The sequence below is a fragment of the Suricata suricatta genome, chromosome 10 (assembly GCF_006229205.1).
Source record: "Suricata suricatta isolate VVHF042 chromosome 10, meerkat_22Aug2017_6uvM2_HiC, whole genome shotgun sequence".
Lineage (NCBI taxonomy): Eukaryota > Metazoa > Chordata > Mammalia > Carnivora > Herpestidae > Suricata > Suricata suricatta.
Genome location: NC_043709.1, coordinates 101927407 through 101947581, shown reverse-complemented (window position 1 = coordinate 101947581; position 20175 = coordinate 101927407). Strand labels below are relative to the sequence as shown.

Genomic DNA, 20175 nt, shown 5'->3' with positions numbered 1-20175 from the left:
GAAGATCTAAGTGTGCTTTCTATACACACTTTAGATGAGCGTCCACTTTTGAGAGGTTTACAATGGCCTATGCTTCAGGGACTGTGTGCTACAGTCGTTAAGGGCACAGGCTGCAGAGCCTGCCTGGGTTCAAATCCCGGCTCTGAAACGTAAAAGCCTGGGCAAAATTACTGAATTGTTCTGAATCTCAAGGTTCTCATCTATGAAATAGGTGTTGTAAAAGAATCCAGTGACAAAATCGATATGAAAATGTCGGGCCCCGAGCCTAGAAGACAGCAAACACTAACTGTTGCAGTTTGGCAGCACGGGGTAGACCAATGGACCTCAAACTTGAGCTCACACGAGCATCACCTGAAAACAGAGATTGCTGGCTGCTACCCTGAGCTTCTGATTTAGTAGGTGTGGGGTGGACTTTGACAAGTTGCATTTCTAACAAGTTCTATTGCTGCTTCCTCAGGGACCACCTTTTGAGAACCACTAGTATAGAACAAATAATATAGTTTAGGATTTAGACATTGAGACCATCCTGTAGTATCTGGTGACTTTGGGCAGATGCTCTCTTTGAGCCTCAGTGGCTTCACTTATAAAATGGGACTGTTCGTAGCCACTTCGGTGGGGATTGTGTCTGGCCTGTGGCATTATCATTAGGTGTCATTGTTCAAAATTTAGCCCAATCTGTTGGCACTTGCAAGATGAGGAGGACTACAATAAGTGGAGAGGGGTGGGGTGAGCCTGGGGAATGCTGCAGAGAACCCCCGAGGTCAAAGTGGGGCCTGGAGCAAAATGCCAGGCAGGTTTTGGGAGCCCCAGAGCAAAGTGCTCATTTAGAGAGTGCTCTTGCTTAGGGTATTGAGAGAGAGTGGGAAAATTCTTTGGGAATTTCTTTGTGGCCAATCCATGATTAATTTTGGACCTAACTGAGAGGACAGTGTTTCCTGAAAGCCACTGACAAGGTGACCTCCTGCAGGGGAGGTAGAAAATGCTTCCTAAGAAAGAGCAAACAGGCCCCATGGGGTTCTATTGCAACCCCTGTGTCTTCCTGTCCCTCCCTGCACACTCTCTTCCTTTTATATATAGCTCCCTTTTGTTAGAAAGCAGCCCTGTCACCTCCTGTCCTCACAAAGGGATCAAAAGCGCTTGGGTTCCTAACCCCTGGCAGGTGGAGCGAAGGCTGGCTTGCCGAGCTGTTTCCCGGAGGGGCCCTCTGGTGGAGAGCGGTGGCATTGCAGACCTGCCCAGCAGGAGGCTGCTCGCTGCGGTCCAGTGTTCAAGCTCTCAAGCCCAGGTTAGCAGCCCAGACCAAGGGCTGTAGCTTCTCGGCAAGGCTGCGCCCCAGGCTTGGAGGGGACTTCTGGGTCGGTTGGGTATTTTTATTACCGGAATAGCACGCAAAATACACCCGACCCGAGATGGTTTAAAGACTGTTGATATTTAAGAGATCCACTGCTCTTGGCACAGGAAAGCCCACAGTCAGAGCACTGGCCCCAGACAGAGGCCTCCGGGGCCTGGGCCTTTGCAGGTTTTGGCCTGGATATCTGTGGCAGTTTCCAATCTGAGTCATTCATTCCCTGAGGCCGGATACCAGTGGGGAAAGGGCTATCCCTGGATAAAGGGCTTTTTTTGTTGTTGTTTATTTATTTATTTTGAACGGGAGGTGGGGAGGGGGTGTGCAGAGAGATAGGGAGAGAGAATCCAAACCACGGGGCTCAATCTCACAAACCACAATTTTATGACCTGAGCCCGAGATCAAGAGTCAAACCCTCCCTTAACCTATGGAGCCACCCAGGTGCCCCCAGGGACTTTTATTTTAAAGGCAGATTGAGTGTCCAAACACCACTCCCCTCACCCAGAAGCCATTGTATGTGAATCCCACCCTCAAAGATCCTTTCTTTTGCCTTTTTTTGGGAAAAACTCTTTCAAATAAAAAATTCAACGTTATCATCACTTATTGTGCATGTAACATGGGCACGTTGTCACCAAGCTAGGCACCCAGGAGTCCCAGATATACTGAAGATTCATTCCTTAAAGGGGGCAGCTGGAGGAGCCGTCTGGAGAGGTCTAAGCAAAGCCTGAGGCCAGTACAAAGCAGGGCAGCCTTTACACAGGGTCTGGGCAGAGCTTGCTTAGGGACAGGTTCTAGAAGGGACGGGAGGCTTGGAGAGGGCATGGGAAAGAAAGGCCTTAAGTCCTGGAGCAGAACGGGAGCAGGCCGGGAAGGGTGGGGTGTGTTCAGGGAACAGTGAGTAATCTGGTGTGGCCCAGGGCTGTTGAGCATCACTGTGCCTGGCACGGCCGTGCAGTAATAAGTGAGGGTTAGCTCTCTGCCCCCGCCCAGGGGTGAGAGGAGGAGCAGTGCGCCAGGCTGGAGAGAGGGGTATCAGTGAGGACCTGCAGCTCCAAGTCCTGGCAGAGACCCCAGGCCCGGTGTAGGGGGACTTGTCTGAGAATTTCCTTTCCTTTTTTTTTTTAATGTTTATTTTTGAGAAAGAGAGACAGAGACAGAGCACAGGGGGGTGGGGAGGGGCAGAGAGAGAGAGGGAAACACAGAATCCAAAGCAGGCTCTAGGCTCTGAGCTGTCAGAGCCACCTAGGCACCCCAAAAATGTCCCTTCCTGACAGATGGGCCTGGTGCAGCTGGGAGGTGAGACTCGCCAGGGGAGTGAGAACAGAGCTTGTTGAAATGGGCAGAGAGGTATTTCGATGACCATAGGGTTTGCTGGAAAGACTAATGGTGCCTTTGAAATCTGGGCTGGGACAGGCCTGAGTCACAGCATATTATTTAAAATGTGTCCTAGACCCACAGGTGCCAAGTCTAATCCTGAGTGGGAGAGATTTTTCTCTCCTATCTGTTTGAATACTTTATAGTTTTCAAAGCCCATTCACCTGCTTTATCTCATCGATCTGTTTAACAGCAGCTTTGTACTTAACGGGGCAGATGTTACTCTCATTCCACAGGTGGAGAAGCTACGGCCTGGGAATGATGAGGTTACACATTCTACTTTGGTTTAGCCACTGGCCTTGGTATAGCAAATGTTTGTTTTTGTTTTATTAAAGTGTTATTATTTTTTAGATAGTTCAAACATTCAAATGGTTCAAAATTCAAAAGGTATGGATAAAAGTCACTCTCTCAGCCCTATCACCTCTTGCCAGTTGGAACCCAAACCTTTGGACTTCAGGACTAGTGCCCTTTCTGCCACCCGGTGCAGGGGCTCAGGGACACTGTAGATGGGGGAAAGCCCGAGGCAAGTTTCACTGCTAGGGGTGTTTTACCCCCTCTTAGCTGTGGTGCATATGTGTCCTTGGGGACTAATTGTCTTCTTTCATTTTAGTCCACTTACGTTAACTTTCCATCCTAAACTCCCTGGAAGCAGGAAGTACTCCTTCAATTTCTGGGAGGCAGTAGAGTAGGGGTTAACATTATAGGCTCTGGCATAGAGAAAATTGGGATAAAAACTGTGCTGTGTGAGCTTGCCCAAGTTCCCTAGGTTCTCTGAGCCTCCACTTTTCCAAGTACAATGACCCTGTCCTTACCAACTTCACAGGGTTCTTGTGAAGACTCAGCAAGATGACTCAGGTCCCGTGTTTAACCCTGGGCCAGGGGCAAGGTATGCAGTCTGTCGGTGGGAACTATGATCCCCAGGTATTGAGTTTGCGCACGGTATGACAGACCCGGGCCTCCATTCAAACTTCATTCTGACAGGGGACTAGGGAGCTCAGGCACCTAATAAAAAGCAAATTGCCCTAGTAGGTCACCCACATCCATATGTTTGAACAAATCATTCTTCCTGGGTTGGGATCCGCCCTTTTTCCCAAACCAGCCTCCCAAAGGCCTGACTCATCCCCATCTTCTTTTCAGGAGAGGGCCTGGATTTTCTGGAGAGTTGGGTCATTTTGAGATCAACAGAAAGGCCAAGAAGGCACGGGCCTATTTTGTCTGTAGCCTTGAGCCTGAGTTGATACACAGGGAGAGGGAGACTGACATATGGCTTTTCTCAGGGCTGACAGTAATGACTCACTGCAGGGTCACCCATGCCCTTGAACTGCCTTGGGCAAAGTGAATCACTGGACCTGCCTCTGGGCCTTGCTCCGAAGCTGCCTGAGCTCTGCCTCTCTCAGGGGGAATGTCCTCAACCCCTGAGCCTCTCTTTTCAGACAGGCTCCTCCATCACTCTGTATTCAGAGGGACCCAAGAAATCACTACTCTAATTCTTCTCATCTCACAGATAAGAGAAGCAGCCCAATGGTGGCTACAGGCTTGCTCATTCCTCTATAACTTGTAGCAGACCCAGGATTTGAACCTGGGTCCAGGGTGCCTTCTGTGATCCTCTCCTGGTACCACAAACCCCGACCTCTCGGCCTGCTCCTTCCCCACAGGGCGCTCACTTCCTGCCTCAGGCTCCAGGTCCTAAACATTCCAAGTGGCAGATTCCTAGGCTTTGTGGTAGGACAGTTACTAACCCCTTTGAAATCTGGTTTCCATGAAAGGACAGAATGATCTCTTGGAGCTTGTGGTCCCCTCTGACCATAATGTCACTTAACAACGTAAAAATGTGTTTACTTTTCTGTTAAAAGAGGCAGTCCTTTCCTATCCAACTCAAGATGTGTAAAGAAACAAAAATATAGGCCAACAAGGATGAAGAGGTACATAATTGCCTGGCAGAACGACGGAGCAATCCATGACTTCCAGGGATGGAATCCACACGGCCTGGGGAGCTGGGATCTGGCAAACCAACGAGGTGACAGGGAAGTCTGAGTTGGAACAAGGGGAAAGGACTAGGAAGAGAGGGAAAATAAATGATTGTACTGGAGCAGGCTCAGGAGTGGGGCCAGCTGGGAAACAAGGACGGGGTCTCCAACCCCTGCGTCAGGCCACCCAGCCAACATCACACCCTCTTGTCCAGAACCCCCACGACGCTCCAGTAATGGGACTCTGGCCGCACTCCCATCTGCCCCCACGCCGCCCCTGCTCCAACTTCGAATCAATCAAACTCCCCTTCTGGGTTTCAGGCATCACTGGGGTCATAAGTTTGATGGGCTGCCTTTCCCACGAGTATATGCACTTTAAATAGGGATTCTGGAATCTCTGGTTGGGGCTGCTGCTGTCTTCAAGTAAAAGCGGAGGGGCTGAGGAGGGCGGGACGGAACAAGACAGAAGCTACTGAGAGACAGTGTCACTGAAAGATCTCAGACTGAGAAGAGCTTGGAGTTCTTTTTCCTTTGGGAAGAAACAAAGTCTCATTTGGCCTCTCCTTAGGTTCCACCCCTCCAGAGAAGGGATTTTCCTTCTTTTTCATAGATTCTGAAATTGAGGCCCAAAGTGCCAAGCCCAGAGACAGAGCTGGGCCCAAAGGCTGAGAGTCCTGGGCCTGCTCCGAGGAGCCAGATGAAAGGGGCCAGGAGCTGGGGTCAGAGCACGGGGTTTGAGGAGAGGGGAGACTGGCCTTGCAGGCGGGGCAGAGGCAGCCCCAGGAAGGGGCTAGGGAAGGCCAGCGGAGGGAGCTGGCCAGAGCCAGTGATTCCCAAGTCCCAAGAAATATAAATGACTCATGCTGGGTGGCTCGGCACACCGGCCCAGCCCACATTCCCGGGCCTTTGTTCCCAGCCAGCCTGGGCCTGGCCTTAAAGGGCCAGCTCCTGGGGCCTGAGTGAGGGCTGCCCACCCCACGCCCACCCTCCTCTTTAATCCTGCCCTTCCTTGGGTTGCTCCTAGTCTCTGGGCTGCAGGCAAAAAGGGTGGCATCCTGTGGGATTTAGGGGTTGATCCAATTGAATCTTCAAACTGTAAGGGAAGGCCGCCAGGTCATTTCATCCATTCCCCTGCCTCTGCACCTAACCTGGCCAAGAAGGCTTAAGAAAACCCTTGTCCTGCTTTTTGAAGATGCTACCGTGGGGGCGGGGGAGCTTTCAAAGCAACTTCTTGCAGAGTCTCAAACCACCTCCCTCTAACACCATCCCCCCAGGCTGCGGGCTGGGCTGGAGGCCCCTCCCCCGGGCCCCCCCCCCCATTTTCTCCCCCCCCCCCCCCACCCTGGGCCTGGTCAGTATTGTTTTCTTGAGCTCTCATTTGACACGTGTGTTTAGTGGCTTTTAGGTTGACCCATCCAGACTTACAAGCCCGGCTCCCTGTGCTGGGCCTCCGAGGGGTCCGGGTTTGTGGCCAGTCCAGTCCTGCTCCTGGATTCCTCCGGGGAGAAATACCATCTCAGCGCCGGGCTGCCCACGTAATTTCTTTGGACCTCATGCGCCACCATGTGGACATTCTGGAGATCTGGAACCTAGAGGGGGCACCCTGCAGACCATTCCCACAGCCACCAAACCAGACACAAAAAACATCCTTAGCTAGAAAGCAGCCCTGAATTGGCACGAATCAAAATAAAAGCAGGCCCTAAATCAGAGAGGGAAAGGTACGACTATCCCCTCTGTGAAACAATCGCTTTCTTCTTCCTTTTTTTGTATTTATTTGTTAATGTTTACTTATTTTTGAGAGAGAGACAGAAAGACAGACAGACAGAGACAGAGCGTGAGTGGAGGAGGGGCAGAGAGAGAAGGAGACCCAGAATCCGAAGCAGGCTCCAGGTTCTGAGCTGTCAGCACAGACAGAGTCCAGTGCGGGGCTGGAACCCACAAACTGCAAGACCATGACCTGAGACAAAATCCGACACTTAATCAACTAAGCCACCCAGGTGCCCCAACAATGGCTTTCTTAGAGCCATTGAACAACAGAAGCCAGTCGGCTCTATTAAAACTTATAGATAGCAATATTTTTTGTTAAAGCTTGGGAAGATCTTTGTGTCCCCAAGCAAACAACCCCTTCTGTCCCCCATCCCCTCCTGCACTATTTGGGCAATGCTCTGAACACAACACTAGAGCTTTGGGTTTAAGGTTTTGTCCGCTGTTAATATGCAAATTTTAAGAGAAGGGGTCTTCTTTGATGCAGTCCATAGCAATTTCAGGGTTTATCAGATCTTGACCTGAGAGCTGGGTTTGGAGGGAGTAGAAAGTGCCAAGTTTGTGGCTACTGGGGAACCTGGGAAGTGGGATGAGGACGGGAGAGTGGGGACGACCAACAGGAAACTCCACGGGCTGGGAAGCCCCGCTCACAGTGCTCTCCGGTCAGAGCCCTTCCAACTGCAGGGAGGCCTGGGGGCCGCTCCACAGATTCTGTCATTAGTAAGCGTCCGTTGTACCCAGGACAAACCTTTACCAAATGGGCTAGAACCACAGGCTGTAGCTTTGGGGCCTTTGTGAGACACTGGTCTTGGCATCCCTGGCTCCAACCAGGGCTCCAGATAAGCCCAACATCCAGGAGTCTCCAGAGCCTTCCGAGGCCTGCCCCATCCATCCATCCGCCCACCCACTCAATGGAAAACCTCTGTGGTCATTGCAGGGCTCATTCCCCTACTTCCAGGCTGTCACGTTTTTCAAAGTTCTGCCTTCTTCTCCTTTCTCACTTGCTCTCCTTCAGTTCCTTGCCCCCCTAATCCTAAACCAGACCATAGTCTTTCAGGGGATCTCCCTGCTTCTGGGCCCTCCTGGGCCCACGCATCCTAGCACCCATCCTAAATTTATCTCCCTAAAACACACCCAAGTTCTCCTGCGTGATTGCAGACTGCCTGCGACACCCAGTGTGAATTTCTGGGCCCAAACCAGAGGCCTGCTCCATAGGCCTTGTGTTGTCACTCCATCTTCCAGAGTGAGTGATTCTTGGCAATAAGAGCTTTGTTTTATATTTCAAAATCAAATCAAATGTAAATTATATGTCAATAAATCTTACCCAAAACAATAATTAAAAAGCAAATTGAATGAAGAACATGTCACTAGCTCACATTGCTGTGCAGACATACACGAGTTCTGATGTGCATGGATGGCTGTGGCCTCAGGACTCTTGGCCCCTCTGCTGAGTGGGATCCAACTACAGCTCCGGACCCATTTGCTAAGCTGTGCACCCTGCCTCGGGGGCCACATCATTCTGGGAGAAGAGGTGCCCTTCCTATTCCCCCCAAGCCTCAGAGCTCCTCCTATTGTCTTCTGAGATGCTTTCCTCCCAGAGGAAAAGAGAGAGGCCCGAGACCAGGCCAGGCCCAGGGAACACAAAATAAAATGAGGTTGGTGCACCTTACAAGCGGCGGACAACTCCTCCCCACCCCACCCCGCTTCAGATGGATGTGCAAAGGTGTGAGGGAAGGCTGACCCTGGGGAAACATAAACGACAACATTCATTCATTTCAAAGTTCAAAGGTCCGTAAGGGCTTTCTAGTCCAGCGATTTACTCTTTCAGGCCATAAAACTGAGAAGGGTGCTGCTTGCCCTCGGTTTCCCACCCTGTTACAGGAGAGCTTCTTTTTTTTTTTTTTTTTAATTTTTTATTTATTTTTGATACAGAGAGAGACAGAGCATGAGAAGGGGAGGGGCAGAGAGAAAAGGAAACACAGAACTGGAAGCAGGCTCCAGGATCTGAGCTAGCTGTCAGCACAGAGCCTGATGCGGGGCTCAAACCCACAAACATGAGATCTGACCTGAGGTGAAGCCAGAGGCCTAACCAACTAAGCCACCCAGGCACTCCTGTTATAGGAGAGCTTTAAAACCTCTCACTTTGCAATCTCTCAACGGCCTCCGAGGTAAGCCTGCGCTTTCTCCTTTACAGCCTGGGAACCCTAATACCAGGGGGAGCCAGCCCATCAACCTGAACCACTACGCCACCAAGAAGAGCGTGGCAGAGAGCATGCTGGATGTGGCCCTCTTCATGTCCAACGCCATGCGTCTGAAAGCAGTGCTGGAGCAGGGGCCGTCCGTCCATTACTACACCACCCTCGTCACCCTCATCAGCATCTCTCTGCTCCTGCAGGTGGTCATCGGCATCCTGCTCGTGGTCATCGGTGAGGAGCCCAGGCCTGGACCAGGCCTTGGCGCCCCCTCGTGGCAGGAAAAGCCCCAATTGCTTCCCTGCGCCACGCCGCATTTTCACGTACACTAATCTGGTGGTAGCCCTCCGCCAAAGCAACAAGTCCTCCACAGTGAGAGCAGGCTCCCTGTCCTACCTCCTGGTATCACACATAGCGGTCACTCCTAAATACCTGCCGAATGAGTATCTTCACTTACTTGTAGCAGAGGTTCCTACAGCCTTTTGTGTGAGTGCCCATCTCCACTCTTAAGACCCAGGATAATTTCCCGAATCCCGATTCTGTTAGGTACTGTGTGGATGCCCCATGCACAGGGCAGTGAGGGAGAAGGCGGCTCAATGCAACAAACACCCACCTCCTTTGCCTTCTGTCACGTCGGTCCCTGAGGTGCCAGACTTTCGTGGACCTATAGTAGATGCAGTCAGGGAGGTTTGGGGCTGTGGTCCCACCCTGACCCTTCCCCTCCCATTCCCCCCACCCTTGTCCACAGCGCGGCTGAACCTCAATGAAGTAGAAAAGCAGTGGCAGCTTAACCAGCTCAACAATGCCGCCACCACCCTGGTCTTCATCACAGTCATCATCAACGTCTTCATCACAGCCTTCGGGGCACAGAAGACAGGCATTCTGGCCGCCAAGACCTCAAGGAATCCTTTCTGAACATAGCCTGGGCCCCAGGTGAGGGAGGATGAAGATCCCCAAATGACCCCTCTCTCAGCTCTGGGGGTTTGGGGTAAAAGTGAGATCTTCGCAAGCAAAAGAGGAAAGATAGATCTGAGGCAAGGAAGGGATCTTAGAGAAGAGCTTGGATCTGGGCCCAGCAAGGCTGTTAACAGGTGACTCTTCCTCAGCGATTAAGCTGGAGTTTTCTGTAGCCTGGGATGAGTTTTTCTATAGCCAGTGTGGTTAGTGCTTGGCTTGGCCACTCTGGCAAGAGGAAAGGTGCAGAATGGGATTCCACTGTGGCACTGCCCAGCAGACCTTCCTTCTCAAACTGTGGTCCCTGGACCAGCAGCACAAACATCACCTGGGAGCTTGCAGGAAATGCACTCTCCAGCCCCATTCCAGATCTACTGAACAGGCATCTGCATTTTTAAAAAGCTGCCCAGGGAACTGCGTGTGCATTAAAGTCTGAGAGCCACTGGTCTAGCCTGCCCTCCTCACCACCTCTCCTCTGCTTCCCCTACAGGTCCTGGGTCTGGAACTGCTTCCGCCTCTTTCCTCCCTGATATTCGAGGCTGGTGGGCACTTTCCACCGCCCCTGGGAGAGCTCCAAAAAGGGCAGTGTAGATGTCCTTGACGCCTACCTACAGCACCTGAGTTAAGATGTGCTATGTTACTGGTTTAAGTGAATCCCATCTCGGTCTGGAGTCCTGAGCTCAGACTGGGGTACTGCCAATCTTTTTGGTAGCATCTCCTGGACCCAAGGCATGTCTACCTAAGGTCAAGCCCGCCCAGCTTCAGGACTCTGGTTCTTCCTCCACCTCATTCCTTCCCCTCTGCCCTATCCATTTCCTTTGCTTCAGGCCTCAGTTTTCCCTTTCTTTAAAATGGAATGACTTCTATCTATAAAGTTTTCTGCAAACCCACTGTGAGTCAATCTCTATGCATTGGGCTGGTCTCTGGATGCCCTCTCCAGCCAGCTGGAAAAGGCTGGAAGGAGCAAACCCAAGCCTGGAGGGAGAAAAGGCTTTTAAATCACTCCCTCTCTTCCGGGTCCCACTGAGTCAGCTTTCCAGCCCTGCCTGCCTCGGGCTACTTACCGGGCTACTACAATCCTTTTTAAGAACCTGTGATAAGCCTATCCTAGCTTTCAAATTAGCACTTTCCCTTAGGCATGTACTTAAGGCTTACAACCTCATTTTGATCTTTGCCTATGCAAAACAGAACTAGAAAGGTAAATTTGCACCCATAAAATGTCAACAGGGCATCAGTAACTCAAACAGAAATGATTTTTAGATTGTCTGCGACTTTAGAGTAAGTCACACCTTGGCTGCTCGCCAAACCATTCTGGCCCTGTGTCCAGCCTTCTTCATCCAGGGGGTCCATCAGCCTTTCCCCACTGAACTCCACAAATCTGCTGGGCAGAAAACGCACCGTCCGCTATCAGACTGTGAACTCCTCAGGCAGGAAGAGTGCGGGTCCCTTCCAGAGTAAACCAGCAGGCCTCAACGAATGGTAAAGGGTGGAGGGTGGTGTGGGAGGGTCCTTGGCATGTCCATCAGAGGCCTGACAACTGAGGGACAGAGACGTGAATCCCAGGCCCCTCAGCCCACCCCTCTTCCATTTTGAAGGGCAAGGGAAAAATACACGAGCCACTCTGTTTTCTAAGAAGATGCTGTATTTAACGATTCCCTCCCCCAGCCGGCCCCCTCCCCCCACCCGACACATTTCCCTACAGAGTAGGGGCCTCCCAGGCCCTCCCCCTTAAGGCAGATGGTGTGGAGGTAACAAACGTCAAATGCAAGGCACTGGCCAGGATCATGAGCAGGGTCTAGGAGGCTGGGCTGGCTCCTGTCACCAAGAGGATGGAAGTCGGAGAGCTCTTTGGGTTGGCTCAGGCCTTCCAGTGCCATGCCCAAGGGTGACCCGGGCCCCAGAGAGAAACTGGCACCCCAGCCAGCCAACCGTGGCTCTCACCTACTCCCTGCAGCCCTCTCCCAAAGGCAGTAAGCCTGAGCAGGCTCCAAGGATAGCCATAGCCCAGGGGACAGGGATGGCACCCAAAATCTACAGCCTATTAACTGGAAAGTCTTTGTCCTTGCCGATTTCTTAGAGGGGGGCAGGGATTCTCTTCAACCTCCAGAAGGTTCTCAACAGGCCCCATTCTCCTAGGTGCCAAGCATGTACTCTTGGTGAACACAGGGCCCACCGGGATAGACCCGGCAACTCCAAATGGTGTGACTTGGATTCTATCACAGCACCAAGCTGGGGCTCTGCTAACGGGCCTCCTGGCCCTGCTGCACCAGCCAGGAGCGTGACCTCCTGGCCGTGGCGAGCTCTGTGCTCCCCTCCCTAAACAGACACTGAAGTTCCTTCTAGAGCCAGAGCCCAACACACCACGGTGGTCAATTCAGCAGCAGCGACAGAGGCAGCAGCAGTGGCCAAAAATTCCCTAGCTCCAAAGGCACCAGGGGATTTTTAGTGCAAGAGAAGTGCGTGATCACCAGGTGTCAGAAAGGGTGGCTTCACTTTTCACTTCCTCCCGGCCCACTCCCCTCCAACTAGGGAAGAGATCACAGGGCGACTACCTTACCTCCCCAAACCCATGCCCCACCCCTTACTATCCTGATCCCGCTCCTCTGTCTTGCCCCACACCCCTTTCTCTTCTTACACGCAAGGCAGGCTGGCAGGGGGTGGGGGTGGGGGCCCACAGGGGCTCTCTCTGCAGGAGGCCAGGTCATGGGGAACAGGGCTGTGGGGACTCCAGATTTCCCCTTCCCTTTCCTCCCGGCCTGCTCGATGCCCACCTCCTCTTCACACCTGAGTCCATGGCTCGCTACATCCCCATCCCCTTTCCTCTCTGCTTCGTGGTCTCCCCATGGCTGTTGCTTGCAGGTGGCCAAGAAAGGGGCTTCTCTCCCCTGCCTTCTCTACCTTGCCCATCCTGCACGGCCTGTGTGCCAGATGCCCAGGAACGACGAGCCCGCTGCCCACCAGTTCTCTGTCTCCCAACCCCGCTGGGGCACCGTGAGGATGATGCCACTTCTGTGTTCTTGTCAGCCTGAGGTTCGCACTGCCGGGAGGGTGAGGTTAATGCCCTAATCGGTGGCCAGCTGCTCAGCGGCTACCTGGGAGAGATGTGCGCGTCTCTGGAAGGCACGAGCCTGGGGTAGAGCTGAGAACTCCTCTGGTTGTAAATCAGCTGCTGGGTCAAGGACCAAGGGACACATCGCTACACAGGAGTGGGTCTGAGGTATGCAAGTGGGGAACGTACCCGAAATGCACGACTCCATCCCTCTCTCACAGTCAATGCTGGGTCTGGACAGTTAGTTTTGGTTTTCTGTTAGAAAAATAAAACCCCCTATGAAGGTATGTCCGAGGGAAGGGCTCCCAGGGCACGGTCACTACTCCCTGGGAGGAACGTGGGTGGATGCTGGAATGCACCTCGCGGGTAGGTTGGCATCGCTCCAACAGGTCTTTCCTTCCTTGACTTAACTGTGCCGCGTTCCCCAGGAGCTGGTCCATCTCTGTCAACTGTGTGCATGGCCCCTCTTGGTCCCTCTCCCAAGGTCTGCCCTTCCAAGGCCCCAAGGGGCAGCTGTCTGTGTGAAGCAACAGCTCTCAAGGGAGTGAGGGTGTTCGCTCTGAGGCCTCTTGGGGCAGGCCATGGCTTCTACTCCCCTTCCCTCTGCTCAACAATGAGCAGGGGCACCGGGGAGCGAGCACAAGTCAAGGAACAGGAAGCAGTCAGTCCAGCGGGCCACCCCTCAGGATCACGGCATTTTCATCTGGCGGCGGTTCCACATGCCTCGCTTGGAATGGAAGTGATGGAAGAAATTCCTGAGGGAGAGCCGTTCCACTTCCAGGCCCGCTTGGAGGATCCTGAGTAGGGGGAGGGCAGGGGGAGCAACAGAAGCACAGAGGAGCTGGGGAGAGGCCCGGGCTCCTGAGGATCCCGCCCTCCCACATCTACATCAGACCCTGTCCCTGTCTCCCTCTGTTTACTCCCCACAGGGCAGGGCGGAGGGTGTAGTGCACAGAGCAGGGGCTTTGGAGCCAGACACCTGGGTTTGAATCCCAGGTCCCTTTCTCCATCACCTTTAAGAGTCTCAGTTTGCCAATCTCTAGAAAGAGGAGAATGATGGGGCACCTAGGTGGCTCAGCTGGTTAAGCGTCTGACCTCAGCTCAGATCATGATCTCCTGGTTTGTGAATTCGGGTCCCGTATCAGGCTCTGTGCTGACAGCTTGGAGCCTGGAGCCTGCCTTGGAGTCTCCTCTCTTTCCCTCCCCTGCTCGCACTCTGTCTTTCTCTCTCTCAAAAATAAATTAATAAACATTAAAAAAAAAAAAGAAACAGGAGAATGATACACACTCAACTCTTGAACAACACAATTCTGAATTGTGCAGGTTTTATCCTGGTAAATACAGTGCAGTACTGTAAATGTGTTTTCTCTTCCTCATCATTTTCTTAGTGACACTCTTTTCTCCAGCTTACTTTATTGTAAGAATATGATATATAATATGCATAACATATAAAATATGTGTTCAGGAACTGATTGTCATCAGGAAGGCTTCCAGTCAACAGCAGGCTCTGAGTAGTTAAGTTCTGGGGGATTTTCCACTGCACGGGGGTCAGAGCCCCTAACCCCACATCATTCCAGGATCGATATATATATATATTGGAGGCTGGTGGTAAAGGCTAGGGCAGGCGGGAAGAAGAGCTTGGCACAGCTCCTGGCACATTCCCGTGCCATGACCAGGACCTCAGCCTGCAGGGGACACATCATGTATGTGATGGAGGCAGAGGGCGTAGATTCCCCTGTGGGTTTTCCATTTGCTTAGACCCAGTTTTAAGCCTTGGACACTCCCTAGCTGTGGGATTTGGGGCACGTACTGACTGCTTCTCAAGCTGTTTTCTTATTTGGAAAATGGAGATAACCACACCCCCTCACAGAGGCATGGGGGCAAACAAGGGATGGATGTAAATCACCTGCCAAGTACAGACCCCCCAATGATGGGTGGCTATCTCTTAGAAGTGTCCTCACTCCCCCAGGGCTCCTGACCTTGTCTGTGACATCCTCCAGACACTGGTCCTTTCTTTCTTTTTTGCTGTCTCTCCCTTTCCCTCCTCTGCCTCCTGCCCCTCAGCCCAAATCTTAAGGTATCATCCTCTTCCCCTCCCTTTCCCTTGGCAACAAATTTTTTTCTTTCTTTTTTAAACTTTTACTGATGAAATAATCTCTACCCCCAACATGGGGATTGAACTCATGAGCCTGAAGGGCACCTGGGTGGCTCAGTAGGTTAAGCATCCGGCTTTGGCTCAGGTCATGATCTCACAGTTTGTGGGCTCGAGCCCTTCATCAGGCTCTGTGCTGACAACTAGCTCAGAGCCTGGAGCCTGTCTTCGGATTCTGTATCTCTCTCTCTCTGACCCTCCCCTGATTGCGCTGTCTCTGTCTATCTCTCAAAAATAAATAAAAAACATGAACTCACGAACCTGAGATTGAGAGCCTCGTGCTCTACTAACTGGGCTAGTAGCCTCTCTTGACAACAAATTCCTTCCTTCCTTTTCTTTCTTTCTCTCTTTTTCTTTCTTTCTTTCAAGCAAATTTCTTGAAAGAGGAACCTCATACTGACACAGCCTCTGCTCCCTCACCACCAGCATGCTCCACGATCCCCTGCAACCCAGGTCCCCACCTTCTGTTCCTGCTTCAGCACCCTTTCTCGCCCGCCTGCCAAGGCCGCAACTTGTCCAGGGCTCCTTTCTCCTTTTCTCCACTCTTTCCTGCTCCCTGAAACTCCCTTCTCTTGGGGCTTCCAGGGACCAGGACCTCCTGGATAGTTGCTGCCCTTTAATGATCCACACTGTCTCTTTTGTTGGCCCTAATGTCTTTCCTGCCCCTGGGGCAGGGGTGCCCCTTTTATCCATTCCCACAGCCTCGGCCTTCCCGACCAGGCAGCAGCGGAGGGGAGGAGGGCTCCGATCTGCAAGAATGCAGCCCTTTTCTCCCACGGCGCCTTGCATGTGCTTTACCCTGACAGTGTACCATGTGCTTTAATTTCCACACCAACCCTGTGACCTAGGCAGGGGCGGTATCATCCCCATTCTGATACATACAGAAACTGAGCCTTGGCCAGGCAGGAGATGCGACCGCCAGTAAGTGGCATGCTTCCTCTGAGTGCAGTGGTCTTTACCTGTGTACCAGGAGCCTGCAGCCCGGGGGCCAGGCCTCAGTCCGTGTAGCCCTATTCCCTCCCCAGAGCACCTGATGGGATGGGATCCCAGCACGTCCCTCAGATGCCCTCCTTTCCCAGTCACCTGTCCAGCAGCTCCCAGTCTTCCCCACCCCAGCGATCTCGGAACTCCTTGGTGTTCATGCCCCCGATTCTGTCTAGGTCTGACTTGTAGATGCCGAGCAGTCCAAACCCATTCACCTCCCAGTAGCCTGTGGACAGACGAGAAGCTGCCGGTGAGATGAGCCAGGGGTCAGGAGGAAGCAATGAAGGCTTCTGGGCTGCATTCCCAGAGCCTTCTCTGAAAGACAGAGGACAGGGGTGCCTGGGGCTGAAAGCTGTCTCTTTTAAACAAGTCCCTTGTCTGTATTGGGGGGCAGCCCCCCACACTAACGTCCAGGGTCCGATGGAAGCAGTAGTACTAACAGGGAGGGACCATGGGCTCTACAACAGGATCTGACAGCAGCAGCCACTGGAGGCACAGCCCGGTGTGCCCCCCTTGTCTGTTTCCCTCTCCAGAGGCAGGGAGTCTGTCTTTCCATTTTTTCTTTCTGCACAGGGCATAGATTCAGTCACACAGTAGACGTCTGGTGAAGTGAGAAGGGAAGATGGGAGGAAATGTTCATTGCTGCCGCTGCTGTGGCATGACCACAGCCCGCAGGCACCTCTCTGGTGGATGGTCCACTTGGGCAGAAGCAGCAGGGGGGACTGGAGGGAGAGGCTGCCCTGGAATCCAGGACTGTTTCCAGCTCTAGGATAAAGAACCAAGGCCAGAGAGGGCTTTCCCACCCTCCCCAGCCCAGGGCAGGACTCACCCTCAGGCCACTGGGGGGTGGCCCCACAGTGCAGCCTCATCACCATGGGGGCAAAGGCCATCTTGCCCTCCACACAGTGCTTCCGGATGGTATCGATGATTCCAGCTGGGAAGTGGATGTGGAGGTCACAGAGGAAGACGATGCTGTGTGGGTCCTGGGGACAGATCGGGGAGGGTCAGTAGACCCTACGGACCAGGGCTCAGAGGTCAGGCCACTCCCTAGGATGATCCTTAGGTTCCTTCCATTTGAATGATGGACAGACTTCCATAAAACAAACTGCTGGGCAGATTTAGATAGTTCTGGGCACCAGAGGGCAGTTCTCAGAGTCACAGAATGAGCTCTGATGCCTCCCCTCCACCCTGTACAGACTGCAAGGAGTTGGGACAAATGCTCCACTGTCATTTGTTCAGTCCCACCCAGGCACTAGCTCTGCCCCTGGCAGAGAGGAACGTCCATGTCCTCATTCCATCCTCCCCAAATGTCTCCACCTCTTAACCAGTCTGGAACCACGTCTCCCAAGACCCTCCTGGGCTATTACCTTGACCAGGTCTATGCCAGCCTGAAGCCCAGCCGAACGCTCGAAGTTCCCACTTAGTTTCATGTACTGGTAGCTGCAGGGAGAAGAGAGGAGAGAGGGGCAGAGTATGAGGGCTCGGCGGCAGTGGTCCCTGGAGGAAGTCAACAGGCATGCAGGAGGGCAGATGTGTGCTCCTGGGATGGGATTATGGGCAGGTGAATCCTCTGGAGAAAGCCAGAGACTGGGACTCAGGAAAGCCAGGGGGGACTTTGGGCTCTGCCTAGGATCCAGCAGTCCTGAGACTTTGGAAAGCAGGTGACCAAGGCTGTGCCCTGGCCAGGGAACCTCCTCACCTCCGTAGCTTGGACCTCTTTAGGGCCATCTCGACGTCCATGTCCTCACTGCTATAGTCAGTGATGATGATATTGAAGTGGGGATCACTGGTGACCTGGAACAGCTTTTCCATGTCTCCAATGAATTGCTGCACCCAGCGCGCCTGGTTCTTTACTGCCATGGTGGGCAACAGGGAGACAGAAGCGGTAATGCAAAGAAAGGCATCCCCACTGCCAGCTCCTACACGAGGCAGGACCCTATCAGACCTCCGCTTAGGGGTAAGGCAGCTGTGGACAACACCAGCAATGCAGCAGGGCGCTGAAAGGTGGAGGGAGAGCTTACAGTGAAAGGCGGCTCTATGCCCTGCTGCCTACAGAGCCTCCGGGCAGGGCCTCATGGGAAAGCCTTGGACTGGGCTTGCCCTCAGCTCTTCCAGTAACCCGATCATGCTCTCACACTCAAAGCCTGTCATCCACCCAGCCTATTCTCACCCTAGCCCACGGTTACACATGTCTGCTATATGCTCCCCTTTTCCACTATAAAAGCCAGGTAACCCGCCCTGTCTTATTCCCCAGAGCAGTTGCAAATCCCAGCACAACAGTCTGGCTGTGATCACACCCAGCCCCGAAATCTGGCATAATAGGAGTGCAACAGGCAGGAGAGTCAGCACCTTTTCCAACACCAGCACTCAGTCACGTGATCTCAGATCCTCAACTGTAAGGTGGCCTCTCCCACAGGTTCTTATGAGATCAAATCAGTAAGCAGAGACCCTCACGGTCACTTTTAGGATCCCCACTATGCTGATAACAGCCGGGCTCAGCTTGAGGCTCACCAGGCACAACGAAGTGGACCACGGCTCGGTGATTCCAGGAGAAGCCCTGGGGCCAACACAGCTTGGGCTCTGGGGCCCGGACATTCAAGACATGTCTCCGGCGGTTGTGTGAGCCCCAAACCAGGCCCTGCAGGTTCCGCGCCTCGACCTCTTCCCCACCAGCTGGATCGATGCCCTGCCGGCCTCGTGTAGACACGTACTCGGAGAGCCGCACTGGGCGCTGGCCTTGTTCCAGCAGCTCAAGCTCCAGGAGGTAGCGGCCTCCACGCAGCTGGTCCTGGCGCTTCTCCACATTCACAATTCGCTGCAGCTGGTACTTCCTGCAGCAGAAAGGGTGGGCAGCCTGAGTGACCCCTCCCCTACTGTGGGGGTAACATGGTGTGGTAGAAGCCTGTAAGGCCTGTAAGTGGTCAGGAGAACCTGGTTTTTGTCCTGGTAACACTTTTGGCTACGATGTTTACACCAGGGAGTGCCTGGCTGGCTCAGCCAGTACAGCATGCAACTCTATCTCAGTGTCGTGAGTTCAAGCCCCAGGTTGGATGTAGAGCTTAAGAAAGAAGAAAAGAAAAAGAGAGAGAGACAGAGAGAAAGAAAGAATAAACATGTATTACATCAGATGCTTAATCTCTAGTGTGCACTGCCTCCATCTTTAAAAATGTACCTACTTGACCTTGAATGATCTCTAAAGTCTGTTAAGGTGAATGTGTTTCCTTCAGAAACTGACCCTTATTAATAAAATAGTCTGCTCAGTCAGAGTACCCAGACACAATGGATTATTAAGTAAATGTTGATTGGTGGGGCCAATATCATTAGTCACTAGGGAGATGCAAATCCAAACCATAATGTGATACCATTTCACACCCTTTAGGATGGTTTGTTTGTTTAATTAATTAATTAAAATGTTTATTTTTGAGAGAGAAAAGAGAGACAGAGAGTGAGTGGGGAGGGGCAGAGAGAGACAGACATAGAAGTCAAATCAGGCTCCAGGCTCTGAGCTGTCAGCACAGAGCCTGATGCAGGGCTCCAACTCACAAGCTGTGAGATTGTGAGCTGAGCCAAAGTTGGATGCTTAGCCGACTAAGCCACCCAGGTGCCCCTATTTGTTTATTTTAAAGTTTATTCATTTATTTTGAGTGAGACAGAGCATACAAGTAGGGAGAAGAGGTAAGGGGCAGAGAGAGAGGGAGAGAGAATGGCAGAGCCTGATGTGGGGCTTCATCCCATGAACCGTGAGACCAAGACATGAGTTGAAATCAAGAGTGGGAGGCTCAGTCAGTTGAGTGGATAACCCCCACTTCAACGGCTATTTTTTTAAAAAAAGGAAGATAAAAAGATTGACAAAGTGTATAGAAATTGACACCATTGATGGAATGTAAAATGGTGCAGCTGACTTGGAAAAGAGGCTGGCAGTTTCTCAAAATGTTAAACTGTATATATAACTCAGCAGTCTTACTCCTAGGTATATGCCCAAGAGAACTGAAAACAGGCTGACACAAAAATTTGTACACCAGTGTCCACAGCAGCATTGTATTCAAAATAGCCCCACAGTGGAAGCAACCCAAATGTCAATGAACTGACACAAGGACATACAGTCTGTGGTATATTCACGTGGTGGAATATTATGCAGCTGTGCAAAGGCATGAAGTCCTCAATACACTCTACAACATGGATAAGCTAAGTGTAAGAACCAGACACAAAAGGCCACATACTACATAATTCCATTTATATGAAATAACTATTATAGGTAAATCTGTAGCAGAAGAAACTCAAATGGTGGCTGCTAGCGACTGCGAGGAGGGAGAAAGGGAAGTCATGCTAACAGGCACAGAGTGTCTTTTACAAGAGATGAAAATGTTAGGAATCATGGTGGTAATGGTTGCACA

The 20175-nt window shown here is 52.3% G+C and overlaps 2 protein-coding genes across 4 annotated transcripts in view; one reads left to right on the top strand and one right to left on the bottom strand.

Annotated features, from left to right (window-relative positions):
* NINJ2 (ninjurin 2) overlaps positions 1-10477 on the top strand; it is a 78899-nt gene extending 68422 nt beyond the window's left edge. For all 3 annotated transcript variants that reach the window (XM_029954578.1, XM_029954580.1, XM_029954579.1), the window contains exons 2-4: positions 8645-8876; positions 9391-9575; positions 10087-10477. In XM_029954578.1, the coding sequence (XP_029810438.1) occupies positions 8645-8876; positions 9391-9557 (399 nt within the window). In that variant the 3' untranslated portion in view covers positions 9558-9575; positions 10087-10477. The remainder of the gene's footprint in view (positions 1-8644; positions 8877-9390; positions 9576-10086) is intronic.
* Positions 10478-11283: 806 nt separating this feature from the next.
* Positions 11284-20175, bottom strand: part of B4GALNT3 (beta-1,4-N-acetyl-galactosaminyltransferase 3) — a 91863-nt gene continuing 82971 nt past the window's right edge. Inside the window, exons 15-20 of the mRNA XM_029954577.1 lie at positions 18293-18612; positions 17481-17634; positions 17149-17221; positions 16611-16764; positions 15881-16007; positions 11284-13442 (exon numbers count right to left, since the gene is read on the bottom strand). Coding sequence (XP_029810437.1) covers positions 13334-13442; positions 15881-16007; positions 16611-16764; positions 17149-17221; positions 17481-17634; positions 18293-18612 — 937 coding nt within the window. The 3' untranslated portion in view covers positions 11284-13333. The remainder of the gene's footprint in view (positions 13443-15880; positions 16008-16610; positions 16765-17148; positions 17222-17480; positions 17635-18292; positions 18613-20175) is intronic.